Below are 17,041 nucleotides of genomic sequence, written 5' to 3'. Positions count from 1 at the left end.
GAAATCAGCTCTTTTCAAAAATCTAAGAAAAACATGCAAATTTGAAATGCCTTCCTGCCTTCCCTCCAGTGCTGTCAATCAAATGCAGAGAAGCAGATTATAAAGTGACCAGCACACAAAAGCAATCAGTACTCAAGTTTCACTTAAAAAAGAAAATTCCAGATTCACTGCATCTGCATACATGATTTTATTAGAATACGTACATTCTGAAGACTGTGAAAAAACTATTACCTCCTTCTCGCTAGTCCATGAATTAGTGATAAAACTTAAAACTAATACACAAATTTATTTCATTAAAATTTGTAACAAAGTTTTATGACCGCCAAGGTCAAAAATGTCAGTGATTTGCATCACCATTTCCCTCTCCTTTCAATAAGTACTGCATCATTCCAATAACAGAGCTTGTGTAATACATACCTATTCAATATTGGCCTGCATTGGTCATCACATACTGTACCTTATTGAAATGTTTTTGGCTATCATACTTGAGGTGTTTTGGGTATATGTATATTTGGTTCTTGTAAACTCTGTAAGGTCGAGAATATTTTGTTGATTCCTGTACAAACTCCTCAACTTCCACTGTGGGCTGATGTTCCTTTATGTCATTAAATGGCTTGATTGGTATGAAAGATGAAGTTACACAATCTTCAAAAGAACAGAAAAGAAAACCATCCCTTTATGACCTTTTTTATACAGTCTTACTAAGAATAAGCACTATTGAGATGCAGTGGGTCAAATTTCTCTGTAACATGCATTCACGTAAATCCAGAATTACATACATCAATCTTAAGCACTTTATCTCACTGAAGTTAAACAGTGCAGCACTGAAAAACTTTTGACATTCACAGTATTTGAAGGTGTTTGATGGCATAACAACCATTGGTACACTGACAGTTTCAATGAAATAAGTGAGGAATATCTGATGCAGTTTCTAATTAATTTTACAGTCCAATATCTCATTTAATCCTTTCTATCATCTAATAACACAGTAAACAAAATGAAGAAACAAGCAGCACAGTACTAGATTAAATACATGGTGTAATTGGGATGACTGAAATCCAATTAAGAAACAGAAGATGAAAACAAAAGCTGTCACCCAGACAACAGGGAGAGATACTCTGTATATCTGTACCACTGAATCAGTGAGACATGCAATCTCAGCATGAAAAACACGAGGACTGTTTGCATAAAAGCACTTGAGAAGATTTGGGTCATCAACTTAGGGGTGTCCTGAATTATTTTTGAGAACAGCAATTTGAAGGTTCTGTGTAAGAATTCTTTCCTTAAACCCAACAGCGACCCACTAGAAAATCCCATCAATCTGTGGGGAGGAAACTGAAAGAAGCTGGTGATCCCTTGCATATAAATATTGCCATAAAAACATGCTGCAAGGCCATCAGCCACTCTCCATAATTGTCCTTTGCACAGACGGAACCTCCCAGTTCTGGGTTTTAAGGTTATTTTGGGGGGGGGAAAGCAGGGGACATGGCTGCTGCCCTCCTGACAGTTCCAGAGTTCTGTCAACAGGCACGGACCAGGCATCATTGATGTTTTCTTTCCTTCCCCTTCCTAAAACTAAATGATTTTGACCTTCCCCCCCCCCGCTTCTGCAGCAAAAAAGCAACAGATTCTTACAAGCTTAAACGCAGACATCTCTTGATATATCCCCATCTCTAGCTCTTATTGTCACTATCTCAAATAACATCTTACCAAAACAAAGATCTACTGCAATTGTCTAATACAAATTGATGTTAATACGAAGCAGAGCAGTGTCCATCCCCAGAGACACAATTGTACCAGCGGTTTCTTGACAACATCTGCATCCAGCTTCCTTTGCTTTGGCTCTTCTCTTTTTTGCCAAGATTTTAACACAAAGCAAGACCTTTATTTTTAGTGGAAGGAGGTGTTACAACAGAACTGGACGCAGCTGCTACAGGGGCTTCCTTCAGAGCTGACTAAAGTCAAATTTTCATCAAGATTTTAATTCTCTTTTAAAATCTTAAAATTTTAAAATTAAAACATTAAAATCTCTTACAGCTTTAAATTTTTTTTATAGCCTTACTGAAAGTAAGACATTCTCTTTGTGCCAAAGAAATGTGTAAGCTGTTACTGTTCAAGGGAATTTTCACTGACTTTCCACATGTACTGAGCACCTCACTAGTGCATACCTTTAGCATCCGACCTTCACTTGGCCACAGTGAACTGAGCCAGGTAATAATGAAAGATCCAAGCTGCTTTGGAACATTTGGCTTACTTTGTTAGTAAGTTTTTTGGTTTTGGTTTTTTTTTTGATTCCAAATACAAAAATCTCTTTTTAAATGTTAGTAAAAGTTTCTTAAATCTAATGCCACGTACAGATGGTATGAAATGTGTGACCATCACATATCTTAACATACGCATACATAGATATTGTGACCACACAGACCACATTTTGTCCACATCCCAATCTGATCTCCATCTTGACACTGAGCAGTTGCTCTGCTTGTTCTGAACTAAATGAAAGGGACCATAGATGTAATGATACCTGAACAACAGTGACAGTTACACTTAATTCAGAGGAACTGAGATGGTCCTGAGCTTTTTGCAACAGCGGGGGACAGAAATGCGTCGCTTGAAACAAAAACTAAAACAGGATTAAATTAGAAGCATCTGTACTAGGAGTTGCACTTTTGCCAGCGTTGCCTCTGAACAAAGTCCTTCATCTCATCTGCATTCTGAAAACCTGCTGGTAATCACATCCCATATGTGCTGATTCACAGAAGATACATGCATCACAGGAAACATTGACAGTGCCAAGCTCTTAACATCTTGCTGAACAGAAGCCCAAGCCAGTTCTTTGGCTGAAAGTCTTAGATATCAAAAAGTGACCCCTGCACTTTCATCACATATGGAGACAGCAGGTTATGTTGTATCACGAAAGCATGTTTGTGCAGGTGAAGGAGGAAAAGAATGGTGTAATCAAATGAAAAGAAAAAACAAAATCAGGCATATTCTCTTCCCAAACAATTGCATACATTTTTCTACACAGTGATGGACAGTTCTACCAAAATGGTCTCATTACCACAATTCAGGACAGAAAGCCTATGACAATGTCCTATTTAATTATAACATTTAATCATAAAGTGGAATCGTACTTGGATGCTCCAAAGGAACACAATCAACTGCAATCTCCAAACTGCCAGGTATGGTCTGTATTTTGCTAATCTTCTCTGCTCTGCAATTACAGAAATGAGAACATTTTAGAAAATTAGAACAAGGGACATAAGACCCAAAATAGGAATTAAACCTAAATGAAAAACAGACCTTGATTTAAGATATAAATATATAGTAAAAACCTTTAAAATAAACCTGTTGGTGGCCAGACTCAAAAGAAATGCAACAGGAGGGAAGAAATATTTTGTCTTTCTTGGTTTCACTCCTTCTCTATGCCTTCTCTTTGCAAGCGGTCACAGGTTATGGAAGAGAAAGAAACTGCTGAACTAACAATTATCCTTTCAAGAATTAACTTACTTTTTCTTTTTTTTTGTTTGAAATAAATGTTTTTTTAAGAGTAATTCTGTGACCTCTGAGACATGAGGAGCTCATAGAATCATGGCTTCTGAAAAATGCTATGCCGAAAAGGGACTGAGACATATTCCTTGTGCCTAAGCAGCTTGAAATATGCCAAAACCATGATACTAAATTCCTTTTTATCTGGGATATGCATCAAACAGACAAGAAGAGCAGAGAATTCTTATTCAAATACCAAGAATGTCAACAAAGTTTACCAATTAGTAACAGTAAGGTAATCCAAGTGATTAAGACATTGATCCAATTTCCCTAGTAGATACTCAATCTTTCTGTGATCTCACATAAATGGAACAGGAAAAGTTTATTATAATATTTCTAGATGATATTATTATTTCTTCTGGAGTAAAGAAGAAGTTTAAGCTTGGAAAAGCTTTTTCTTTCAAATGTTCTCTCTGCAGCTTGACACGGAGACTCAAACAAACCAAACCAGGAACAGAGAAACTATTAAAGAACACTTTCTCACAGTTCTATGTGTTTGATTTTGTTTTTATGATACTATCCTCTGCTGGTTCCTTTACCTGCATCTCCTCTGATGGAAGGGCAGAAGCTAATTTTAAAAATTACTATCTTTAGGTTACAGCAATATTTATTAATGTGCCAAATGACTTTCCAGGAAAACTAGAAAATCTAAAGCAGTCTTTGGCAGACACTGACTAATGTGAAAAACACCAATTCATAATATGGCTACTTTGGCATATTGCGCTAAACGATGAAAAAAAACTGTGAAAAATAATTTTCACAGCTTTATAAAGCTTTTATACCTTCTCAAATAGAATTAAAAAGCACTCCTTACCTTCTGTATTCGGCTATTAGCTTAATCAAATCTTCCATGGAAATCTTATTACTTTCTTGCCTGAACAAAGGTGAGAATCGTGAGTCTCTGTCAACGTTTCCCTGATTATCTTTGAACACTGGTCTATAAAGAAAGAAAAGTAACATGTTTACAAACACATCAATTTGAATGCTTGGAATTGTCACGTCATCTTTTAATAAGGATATGACCTGAACTCTTCCACAGATTTAAGAACTTTCTGCAGAGCTTCACACACGAAAGCTTTTCAGAGGTGTACCTCTGCAGGAGCAGAGACAGTTCCAGTGTATTTACACACACTGCCCCAGCTCTGCAAAGAGTTAAGGATCTTACACTATGCAAACAGTCCCAAGTCACCTCAGATGTAGCCTGACTGTTGACATCTTAGAGTTCCTGCATTTTAGTGCTAGAACAGATAATCATCATCCAGCTCAGCATCCACTCATTTTTCCTCCCTTTATGTTTTGTTAAGTCTCAACGGAGAAAGCTGAAGTGTACTTCACCAGAGCCCGCTTCCTACTCCACCCTCCATTGATCATTTTAATTAAACAAATTATGGCAAAACATCAAATTGCAGCCATTACATCTCATCACGTAAAGAAGCATGCGCTTATGCAAAACCAGGGTAGAGACCCCTAGAGAGTTTTCTCATGCATTAAATCTGTTCTGTGTCTTCCAGAAGCAAGACATCAACTCACCGTGCCTCAGCTTTCCTTCAAAAAACAGGCTTGCGGAACACTAACTAAATTTTTGGTGAACCAGTTACTAAGTGCCAAGTGAAATGGAAAGAAAGGATATGGTTTATAACTGGGAACAATAAGTATCAGCTATCGTGCACGCAGGAAAACATGCTCAGATATTTCCATTCCTGCTCGTTGACACTTGCAGGATTTAATTAAGACACTGCAATGCCCTTTGTACAGCCCCAAGGGTCACACACATTGGCTGGACTGGATAATGTAGCAGCTATCCAAATTAATGAACTTTGGATTCAACCGCTGTACGCTAAAACATTGCTTAACAAAAGTAAAATGTTCTTGACACTAAGTGCTGTTTTGTGAATCATTTGGCCAATCTTTCTTCTTTAATTTACTTCTCTGTTTCACTGCCAGGGAGAAGAGTAACTGATGCCAGCACAAATCGCTGCCAGATGCAAAATAATGGAGTAAACCCTTGGAAGAAGATCCCAAGAACGAGCACAAACGCACCCTGGCTTTAATTAATTAACTGAGAAAAACACTACTATTTCATTTCCTTGTAACTGTAAAGAATAATAGGCCCTCTTCTATCAGATTTTTGCTTTCAGGATTTACAGGGAATAGAGTCCACACCAGCATCAAATATTTTAAGTTACTAGGAAGAAACCAGACCCAACTTCTGGCAGCCATCTCTTATTTTACAAATCCTATTAAACCACTGATGGAAAAAAAGACAAAAGATAAGATTAAATAACTATTACAGTATCGGTGACATTATGACGAGCTCAGCATTGTTTCCTCCTTCTCCAGACTACCAGAGAGGACCAGAACATTGAGAAAGCATTTTAGCTGTGCCACTGGGCTCTGCACTGGGGTTGCTGAGCAAACCCAGCTTCTGTTGGAACCTATGAATAATTCCCATCCTGGTGCTCAGCACACTCGGTTAAAGAGGCACTTTGTGAACCAGGCTGGGGCTGTTCATAGCGCACAGAACCAGATCTGTGTTGGAAGTAGCTCACTCCAAGAGCACTTGCCACTACAGGCGCAATTCAGACATCCATGGAAAGCAAGCTGATTCTCACAAATGCAAACTTCCTGCATTCAGAGCAGAGTTTGACTGCTTACTGCTGGTCAAACTATAAGGACATATTCATGCTCCCAGCTCTTTAAAGTTGAAGAACTGTCACAGTAGCAGTATTACATGTTTTACACCTGCAGTTCAACAACTGCATTCCCACGTTTTGCTGGATCCATTCAGTTCCTGGGCACAGATGGAGCACCTTATCACCGTGAACATACCAAAGGCATTTTAGAACAATGAGTGGCAAGGTCAAGGAAAAGCAAATGTAGCAAAGCACTTCAACAGCTCAGGAGTCCAATACTTACCTAATATATTAATGATTCCTTACTACCTGCTACTTACTTATTAGAAGATCTTATAAAGAAAAAAACAAAACTAAAATCCTGAAGAAATTGTCAGATTTCACTATAGAAAATGATACTTTTCCAGTATTTTGAATGTTTCAATTATTTAACTGTTCTGATATAATCAGCTGATAGCCTACAATTACAACAACTATTCAAATGCAGAAAATCTACACAAGGTCAGTAATTTCACACTGAAACACACTTTTCAGTAGAAAATGATTCTGACACATTGCAATTCTAACATAAACTGTATACCTGTGAGAGCATATAGGCACCAGATTACACCAGTGACAGCAAGAAATCAGTCAGGAAGGAACCCTTAGTCATTCTTTTCCATGATGGTAAAACTGGATGCCACATAAGATAACTAAAGTTTCAGTCACTTGTATAAAACTCACTGTCAGACTTTGACTCCCTAAACATATATGTAAAAATCACATTGTGGTCATCTGCAATTGCTTGCAGGGGGAAATATTTCTGCAGAAAAACAGGAGTGAGGCTAATGCCAGAATGGAAATGTGTTTTCCAGTTATTTCAAATGCAGGGTTTTGCTATTTATCCCAGTCAGACCATTTTTTTCCCCCTGTAACATGATACTCTCCAGTGGAAACTTCTATTTTCAAGCTGAGAAAATAGAAATAGTTTGCACAGAGCCAAATTATACTTTGCTTTCACTGAAGAGTGTTCTGAGTAATGTTAAAACACAAATAGATGTAAATGAGGGCAAAATTTGACACAATGATCTAAATAAATTCCTTGTGCAACTCCACTGATGCCAACGAGATCCTACATGTGGTTTATTTGGATAACAATCTTTACACTGTTATCCCCATAAATAAGTAATAATGAAAAGTTTTAAGAGCTGATAAATACACCCGAATGTATTTTCAGTAATTAATCACACAGATGGAAGGAAAGCTCCTTAATGTTATGGGTAGTGAACCACTGAAGTAGGATGACATCCAAAACTTCTGCCTGCTGGAACTGAGGGATGTCCATAAACTCCAGGTACATCCTCTGCTCACGTGCAGGCCATCTGTGTAATGCACACACTGTAACTGCCTACGAAATGTTGAGCTTGCTCTCCATCTGCTAACACAAGCACATATTTCTATTTCTATGTGGGAAATCATAGCTAGAATATTGGTTAAACATATTTAGGCATGATTTGATGCTCTCCTACAGAAAGTGTAAGATACAGCACAATGTGAAGGTCTTTTCAGTCTTACTTTCCTGAGGAAAATAACACCAACAGAGGAAGGCTGAGGAAGGCTCAGGCTCCTGAGTACCCAATCCCCATTTGTACTGAGGCACACACACAAGCAATGACTGAATTACAGGACAATAACTGAAGGTAGAGCCACCAGCAACAGTCAGCCAGGACAGAGCTAACAAAAAGCCTCAAGCCAGCCTGTCGCCCAGCCTGCACCTCTTGCCACCATACCATCTATTACATGCTAAAAGTAGCCCATCAATAAAAAAAACAGACACCCATCAATATCATTCTGATGAATGGCCCTTTGGCTTTAATACAGTACTACTGTATTAATGAACACCCTTGAGCTTGCTGTGACAGATCAGAGCACATTTTTCTGCCCTTCTCCTGAGCACATGCCCACTTTTCCTGTTCCCACTGGATACTGAGGAAAAAAAATGTCAGTGAAAAATAAATGATTCCTCAAATGGCCATATCTTTGTATTTGCTCCTTTGCCATCCAAGCTCCGTATACTAAAAACACAAGTTTTCACCTACATGTCAAAGGACAAACCATGTGATTCTGGTACCCCCTACTTCCACACCAGACGAACACAGCCACAGAGCCATCCCTAATGGTCATGGATAGCACCACACATGACTTTTTCACCTAATGCTTTTTCCTTCTTCCTTTCTACAGCTTCAGGCAGCCTTCCAGCAGGCCAGCTGTGTCAGAACAGAAAAAGAGGATTGCTTGTGCTTGCTGATGGATGAGCTTTCCTTTTCATAGAGAATATAAAATATTGTATTCCCTGCTCCATGCATGGCAGAAAGACAGTGCTGCCAGAGGGACACACAGAGTAGCTTGGTCAGAGAGATCTGTTATCACAGAGCTAGAGCAAACAAGAATGTAACAGGTCTCTTTCATCTAATAACCAATAAAACTGCAAAAGTACCTAAAGCATTCTCATTTCCATGGCCTAATGCACTGTACTTGGATCACTATTACTCCAGGTTCTTGGTCATACTAACTTGAAATGTAACAAGCAGAATTTCAGACTGTTGAATCTGTACTTTAGGTGGCCATTACATCCTTGTATCTGACAGTAACTATCTTTGTAGGAAATGATTGTAAAAACTGTGACTTTGAAAACCTTTCAGTAATTTTTAGCATCAGATCACTAGTGGTGCTCACGATACCCAGATAATCTGTCAGTTACCTCTGTTACTCTCTGGCAACTTCACTACTTACTTAAATAAAAGATTCCAACACAGTAACATTTAATGAGAAATTGACCAATACTCATCTATGTGAGAAATAGGGCAATGAACTAATAAAGCTGCAGGATCTTCTGGGGTCTGCATCACACAGAAAACTTTGCTTAGCTTTAGGCAGAACAAGCGAAAAGCAATAAGATGATACAAATTCAAGAGTAGAATAGTGTATAAGATGTTACTACAAATTATAAAAAGAATTAATACATACCTCACTGACCAAGCAAATGGCATGCGGTATTTTCCCAGCTTGCTACAGAATTGTTTATTGGATTTTAACACTTTCTGCGCACACTACAAAACAAAAAAAGAACACCAAAAAAACAATGAATTGTGTCACCAATGTGCCAGTAATATCTACAGCACAGGATAACAAACTCTGCTGGAGAGGCTGTAGTGGCTCCAAAACAATTGGATCTGATACTGCCCATGACAGAAGGTTCTGCAATGGACAGGAGAGGCATCATGGAACTGCTGACACGTTAAACCTCTTCAGTGTCCTTTCAGCCAGAACTACAGCAGTTAAATTACCATTCCAGTTTGCTTTCATACATCTATGGCAAATGCTCTGCCTGTTCTCAGACACGGGTAGGTGCCTACCCCAGTTATGTGAGCATACAAAGTGCACTAGTTCAGAATTCATAAAAGATTACTGAAACAGAATTTCACTTTGCTAGGACATAACTAGCATAGGAATGCACCATGCACGGATTCATACGCTTCAGTCAAAATGGCTTTTTTTTTTTTCATTTTGCATACCTGGGTTAAAACATTTATAAGATTGTAGTTGGTCACCACATAATAATTTACCTTAACAAAGTTAGTGGAGTTTGGGCATTTGCTTTCTTAGGACTGGTGAGATTCGCAAGCAGAATTGCCAATGCCTTCAGCTTCCAATAGGTGGAAACTTACAGAGAGGGAACTTGTTCATGTTACATTACCTTATAAGAATCAGGATTCTTAATGTAAGGCTCAGCACTGCTGGCAATGTTTCCTGTGAGCACCTTCTCTATTTTTGCTACCAATACGATCTCAGAATGAGGATTACTTATGGAGAAAAGAGCCTGAGAACAGAAAAGAGAACAGTAAAAAAGTATAAGGCAATACGGATGAAATGAAATACTGCCAATGCTCTTTGCTTATGGAAATGCCATCAAACCAAATTCAGAAGACATTACAAAGGATATCTCCATGCATTCAAGACAGTCAAAGGGAAACTAAAATCTTCATTTTAGCTCTGCAGTAAGACTGTGCCCTCAGCACCTGGCAAAGACACTAACTGAAGTGAAGAAACGCTAGAATCACCTAACCTAACCATTTGTCTGAGACAACACTAATAGCAGCCACACCTCATGGGAATGGCACTGAGAAGAAATGCAACACAGGGCAAGAACATGGGAGTACTTGGAGATCAACTGTGTTTAGATGAGGCTTTAAGTTCAGTTTTGATTGGTTGGTTTGAAGAACATCAGTGAATGAACCCAAAGAATTCAGGAAATGTGTTTGGTCTCTCTAAATGCAGACATTAATTATTTGAATTGTGAATGGAATGTAAATATTATGCATCTATATCCAAGTACCATTGATATATACTGTTAGAAAAAAGCATGTTATGAAAAAAGAACCAATGGTAGTAGAAAAAGTCTCCAATGAAAATTAATACTACTGAACTAAAATTAGTCATGAGAGCACTAAGTCACATAAGCCACACACATGGAATACCTGCTTTGGGTACTTCAGCCATTCTTCTGGGAACCCCCTGACCTGTGGTTCTTCCACTTCATTTGAGTCTATATTTTCAACAGTGCCATTTTCTAATGAAAATGAAGAACCTGAAATCATCTGTCTGACAAGAGCATGGTTCAAATCCACATGAAAATCAGCAGACATCTTCCTGCCATCCCTGACATCATAAAGGGCCACGCTCACAAAGAAAGGCTCCACCTGGAGAAAACACCAGAAACAAAACAATGCAGTAACCAAGAGAGAGATTAAAATCTTTTACTAGAACCATAGAGCTAGAAAAAAGAAAGTAAACGAAGACTGTTTACAAATTATGAGATTCATTGAAAACACATGTTCACCCAGCAACAAAGATTCCAACATTTAGGGGCTTTTAAAGGTAGCTCATTGACACTGGGCCAGAATAGCAATCAGCAGCTAACACAGAAACTTGCAGAAAGAATACAGAAATGTCTCTGTTGCAGCTGATGATTAGAGTAAATTAACAGGCCTCAGAGAAATGCTACAGAATAATTTTAATGCAAATTTGTGCTCATTATAAAAGAATGGATAGTGAGGGTGAGCCTTCCAGGGATCATCAGAAATGTGACCAGAAATGATGACAAATGTAATGAGATGAAAAACGTTTACTGGTACAAACGCAAACGCGTGGGTGTGTTATTCAGGGGGAAACACACATTCTATTCTGCTAGGAAACCAAGAACATACAAACAGCTCTGACAGTACCCACTTGTTCTATCCCATAGTGCCAGGGAATTAAATTGTATGACTGTAAGTAACCTCTATAGAGCCTTCACTATTCTGATGAAACACATCAGTCAGGATAAGAGAGACGAACTTGTGATGACAAGTTCTGAGCTGTTTGGAAATCAGAATCTTAAAACTCAGGAGATAAGGGCAATGTACAAACAGGTACAAACTGAGGCTTTTGTTTTTGTTTTGTTTTTGCTCAGTAATGAACAAGTGCATGCCCTTGGTTCAGTTATCATGAGCTCCCTTAAACAGCTATTCCAGTCTGCCAAAAAAGTATTGATCACATTATGCAGAATATGCACTCACTGGAGAGGTCATCGTCATATGGAAATACACAAACAAAATAAAAATCAATGCTTCATGGAATATATGAAAGTTGAGTTTCCAGGACACATTTCTCAAAACCTTCCCTGCTTCTGAGGAGAATTAACCTAAAGCTATGGACTGATAACGACAACTTCCCTTTCCCTGCACTTTTTTCTTAAAGTAAACATAAACAAAATTTTATGCTTTGTCCTTTTTTTTTTTTCTAAATATATATATTTATTTCTAACTCTGGGCTTTCTTACTCGATGAAGCATCCAGTCCTTTCTATTTGCCTTCTCATCTGTAATTTAATCTGTCTGGCCCCCTAACTCTCTGAGAAAAACAACTAAGAATACCTCTTACCCACCACCAACTGATATTCAATTGCCTCCTTACATAAACTTTTGCAGTTTAAACTTGTTCTTATAGCAACTGTTAAGGATCCTCAAGAGTCTTAACGTCTTCAATTCCCCATTCCACTGTAGCTAAAAGTTTGCAATCTAAATCAGCCTCAAAGTGCTGGAAGGTTCCCCAGCCTCATTACTCGTTTCAAAGGGATAGGCTGAGGGGGAGCTTACCAAGCGTAGAAAGTGCAGAGGAAGTCTTTTTTTGATGGGGGAGAAAATGAAAAAGCACACAGGGAAACAATGAAAGCTTACATTAGTTGAAGGATCATTTTCATTTTCAGTAATGCAGGCCTGCAGATTCAAACTGAGGGATTTACAAGTTATCAGGATCCGCTTAGCAGGTTTTTCTTCAAATGGCTTGATCACTGAGTTTGTCCCTGGAAACTCCTTTTTCAGAGGATTCACTGACTGAAATACGTTAGGTGGTTAGTTATATATGGAAAAAGCACGATAATCCAAAACTCAGAAAGCTTTCTAGAGGTGTTTACTATCACCGAATTACCTGAAAATCCTCACAAAATCACTGCTGATATCTCCATATTCCTTCTTCAGTCAGCCAACAAGCATTCATTTAGCACAAACAGAAATGCTATTTTAATCATGAAGTCTAACACTAAATAAACAAGCTGAGGATAAGAAGAAAAGCAATCTACCTTTCTTCCCATTTCCAGCTAAACTTCTTTCACATACATAAACTTGTATGCCTCCAATTGTACCTCCCGCTTTTTAAACCCATTCACATTTTGCAGTCAAATTCAGTGCACTGAATAACAATAAAAATCTGTTACTGTGACATTCCTAGTCCAATGAAAGGTTCTGCTTCTGTAGTATTTTCAGTCTGCTTTACTGACTCAAAGTTCAGCTACACCAGACAAGATAACCTCCAGAGGTCCCACCCAACTGCAAACATTTTGCGATCAGGTAAGGGCAGTCTATACACAAACCTCTGCAGAGCAGGGACAGCATTTTTCCCCCTACTCATTTTGAAGCTGAAAAGAAACACCATTTCCATTCTAATTTTATTTTCAGCCTAACAGTCCCGTGCACACAAGTGAGATTAGCACAGGGCAGAACTCTCAGTAGCTCACTGAACTCCCAGCCACACAGGTAGCTTAGCTAACCCTGTTACCTCAGCATCTGTATTTAAAAACTTATAGGAACTTGAAAAGGTAACTTTACTTACTGCTATATCAGGATCCAAGGAGAAAAGATTTAGTCGCTCTGTATTTCGAGAAGCTTTCACTGTTTCTTCTGTTTCTGTGGTGTACTGTAATGACAGACAATAAATTAATTTTCTGCACAAGAACAGAAACCCATAGAGTTGTTAAACCTTTAAATGAATGACCAATGTGTCACTTATAATAACAGCCCTCACTTCTGCACCAGGTATTCCAAGGTGCTTTCAAACATTCTTTGAAGGTTATGCCTTCGTGAAGAAGAATTTTCAGCCTGCAATATACTTCAAAGGAACCCAAAAGAAGACCAATTAAGTAACTCAAGTTCATATATTTTACTAAAAGTCCATTGTTAAGATGTCAGAATAGTGGCTCACCACGCTGAAAACACTTTGGGGATTCACAACCCCAGGGAAAAACAGACTCCCACAAAACCATTTTTGTTGCAGGGAATGCAGAGAGGAGAGTGGGAAAGTGTTGTCCTGCCTTTCAAACAGGCAGAATCCCACAGGCTGCAGAACACCCACAAATGTCAGGCTTGGGAGTCCTCTCCCCACCCATCTTTCTGTCCTTGTTTCAGGCAGATACAGGATCAGGAGATGAGGGGCAGGCCCTGGTTACTGCAGCCAGGCATACAAAGCAAGGGGTAAAAAGAAGAACTAACTATATAAAGGGCAATACAAGCAAAAAACAACTTGCAGAGCATTTATTTTAGCATTGCAGGCCACCAGTAAAGAAAGCACTTGCTTTAACTGAACTATCTGTAGTAAAGAAAGCATTTGCCTACTGAGAAAATGATCAAAAACTATTGTTGCCCTCCCACATGAACACAGTGATTTATCTTTTGTTCTAGTCGTAGCTATTTTAATTGTGTGAGCATTTCATAAATATGAATATGACCTAAAGTAAAATGTAAACCAAATTCTGTTCTCATTTTCATTCAAATCTGTAGGAATAATATTCTCAGGCAGCATTTTGCTGTATGGACGTACAAGTAGATAGCATCTATAGATGCTCCATGACAGAAGGTGACAAACATCATACATTAACCTAAGAAAACCAGTGACGATATACATCCAACCCAGCTTCTCCTCATTTTAGCACCTTCAACAATTATCTCATTTGCATGGTGCAGTCTGAGAGATCTAGAAGAAAAAATATCTCCACAGACATCTTTCAATGAATTTAGCGAAGGTGATGAACAGTTTGCAGCTTGTTTCCTTTAAGTGCTGCAAGTCATATAGGAAACCTTGTCTCTCTAAGGGCCAAAGTCTGTGAAATGCAGGTTAAAAAAGTAAATACTTTATAAACAACTGCAGGGGTTAGATCCTTATTGACTTCACAGGTATAAATCAAAGCACTTAAGCAAGCATGTACTTTCTTTACACCCAGTGGAATTCTTTTCATTTATACAAAGCCATCAACTCAGAAATAATTTTATTTCCATCATTTATCATGGCTCTAACACACAAAATGGGGTGTATTCTATTTTTAAACCTTTTACAACAGTAATGATCATCTGTTGGCAGGCATTTTGACCTAGGCAGCACTTTCCACTCAGCGTGTAAGGACAAACGTAACAGCCATTACTTTTGCAAAGTCTGGATGCAAGGTGTTCTCTGAAGAATCAGCCTCTTCTTGAGAGCAATCATAATTCACTGAAGCTTCTGCAGGGTCTTGAAAAAGGGAAACAAGTAAATAAATAAATAGGTCAATGTTTTTGTTATGCTTGCTCTTACCAGTGGGTTTTAAAAATCAATCCCCATCCGATTCCTTTTTGTTCTCTCTTAGAATCCCTCTCTAAAATAGAGGAGATACTGATGTGACCTTTGTTCACCCCAACCTCATCTCCCAGCAGTGTTTACTATAACAGAGACTGTATTTAAGCTTCCAAAGATGCTGGACTCTACTTGCTGAAGTGTCTGGCACATCCATCCATGACAAATATTCGTGTCCACAACAAAGACATCTTCCTTTGCTCTCTCTGTCCCTCCCAAGACAACCCTGAGAATTTATGCCAACCCAAAGATTTTGGACTCCCAGTAAAATGAGTTTTCAGTGCAGTCAGTGAGGCAGACAGGACCCTATCTGCTCTTTGAGAAGAAAGTCTGGACTCCAAAAGCTGCAAATCTACATTTCCAGAAAACAGCACTATACAGCAAATCTTTTATTTGGCTCTTTCTTTCAGACCAACGTGAAATAAGTCACTACAGACATTCAGGGCCCTTCTGCCAAGAAAGAATCATGCCTTTTGACAAGCTAACGAGCAAGAGGAACGTGCTATGATGCTATCGGCATTTTTACCCCTAAAAACTGTTTTCTGTTAACCTTATGTCTTTGATGCTTCACATGCATTTCTCTTCCTGTTACTTAATACCCTAATGGGTGGAATTTTCAAAAGCACTTCTCTGATTCTGAAGTGCAAATCCCTCGTGCCTCCCAATCATAAAAACATATCTTTGGCTATATGAAGAGCTTTCTGACCCCCCCCCAGATCAGAATTTATTATAAACACTAGGTTAAAGCCTTCAGTTAACTCTGAACTTCCTCGAGATTCAGATGCATGGGGTTCAAAGCTTTGATTTAGTTCATAATGTAAGTGGTGGTGATAATTTTTACTAAAGTTTCAAGTGTTTTCAGTTATACAGTTTTAGCTAGGATTCATCAAACTGAACATGGATTTATTATGTGAAAATGATGAATTGTTGTCTCATAAAGAGTACAGTATAACCAAGCATCTAATTCTTTCCTACACGGTCAAGGCATATTAATATGCAAAGTCACAAAAGCAAGAAATGAAAAGTCAGTAAGCTTCCAGAGAAAGAGCAATACACCAACAGCTGGTGGTTTTTTTTTTTTAAATCATTAACTCCAGATGTTTAAAGAAAAACAAAATGCTGGAAAAAGAATCTTTCCCCAAGAGCAGATTCTTTAAAGCTTTCTTGAGACCCAAGACAGTAAAACACAATGTACCAGCAAGATCACTGACAGGGTGAACTACTCTTGAAAAAAAGCTGCATAAGCAAAGCAGAGCCATGCTGTTCCTGCTGACTTTAAGGCGAGCAGCTTTACTTCCCTCTCACAGCCTTTTGAAAATGATCTGTGGGTAGTTAGCTGACATTGTTCAGGCCTGCCAAAAGGCTGGAGCTGCTCCATCAGAAATCAATAGATACAGAATCCATTACAGGCTCAGGCAGTTAAAGTGATTCGACATTGGTAGCTGAAGGCTTTTTTTTTTTGCGCATTTGATTTAAAAACAATACAAGATTATTCACTCTTACCAAGTTTCAGATCAGTGAGGTCTGCACTTTTCCTTTCCTGAATGGTCCCCTCTGGATTTATTTGCAGGATTTTGTTGAGAGTGAAAATCCAGTCATCCATATCCTGTTCATTTTCAGCTGCCAGCACAAAGTATGTGAGGTCATTCATTTTCAGCTCAAAGGCATGTTTCCTAAGCCTGTTATTCTGTTGGAATGAAAGGAAAGGAAAAAGTAAACACCAGAACCAACTATAAAAAGATACCTAAAAAGGCATCCATAAGATGGACTTCTACATAGCCATTCCTTATAGGTAAATTTCAAACGAAATTAACTGACTTTAAATATTTTTTTTTTTCTTAATATCACAGAAAATGAATTTACGTCCATTTATGTTGTGTCTGTATATCTAACATCTGTTCA

At 38.4% G+C, this 17,041-nt stretch overlaps 1 protein-coding gene across 5 annotated transcripts in view; it reads right to left on the bottom strand.

Annotated features, from left to right (window-relative positions):
- DOCK10 (dedicator of cytokinesis 10) overlaps positions 1-17,041 on the bottom strand; it is a 117,483-nt gene that overhangs the window by 47,836 nt on the left and 52,606 nt on the right. For all 5 annotated transcript variants that reach the window (XM_042878266.1, XM_042878267.1, XM_042878268.1 and 2 more), the window contains exons 8-17: positions 16,643-16,826; positions 14,952-15,037; positions 13,370-13,453; positions 12,439-12,594; positions 10,700-10,921; positions 9,919-10,041; positions 9,189-9,271; positions 4,364-4,486; positions 3,135-3,214; positions 458-645 (exon numbers count right to left, since the gene is read on the bottom strand). In XM_042878266.1, coding sequence (XP_042734200.1) covers positions 458-645; positions 3,135-3,214; positions 4,364-4,486; positions 9,189-9,271; positions 9,919-10,041; positions 10,700-10,921; positions 12,439-12,594; positions 13,370-13,453; positions 14,952-15,037; positions 16,643-16,826 — 1,329 coding nt within the window. The remainder of the gene's footprint in view (positions 1-457; positions 646-3,134; positions 3,215-4,363; positions 4,487-9,188; positions 9,272-9,918; positions 10,042-10,699; positions 10,922-12,438; positions 12,595-13,369; positions 13,454-14,951; positions 15,038-16,642; positions 16,827-17,041) is intronic.

The sequence above is a fragment of the Lagopus leucura genome, unplaced genomic scaffold, assembly GCF_019238085.1.
Source record: "Lagopus leucura isolate 7727_CA_CO unplaced genomic scaffold, USGS_WTPT01 Super-Scaffold_100021, whole genome shotgun sequence".
NCBI classification, from domain to species: Eukaryota; Metazoa; Chordata; class Aves; order Galliformes; family Phasianidae; genus Lagopus; species Lagopus leucura.
This window is presented reverse-complemented; position numbering and strand designations above follow the sequence as displayed.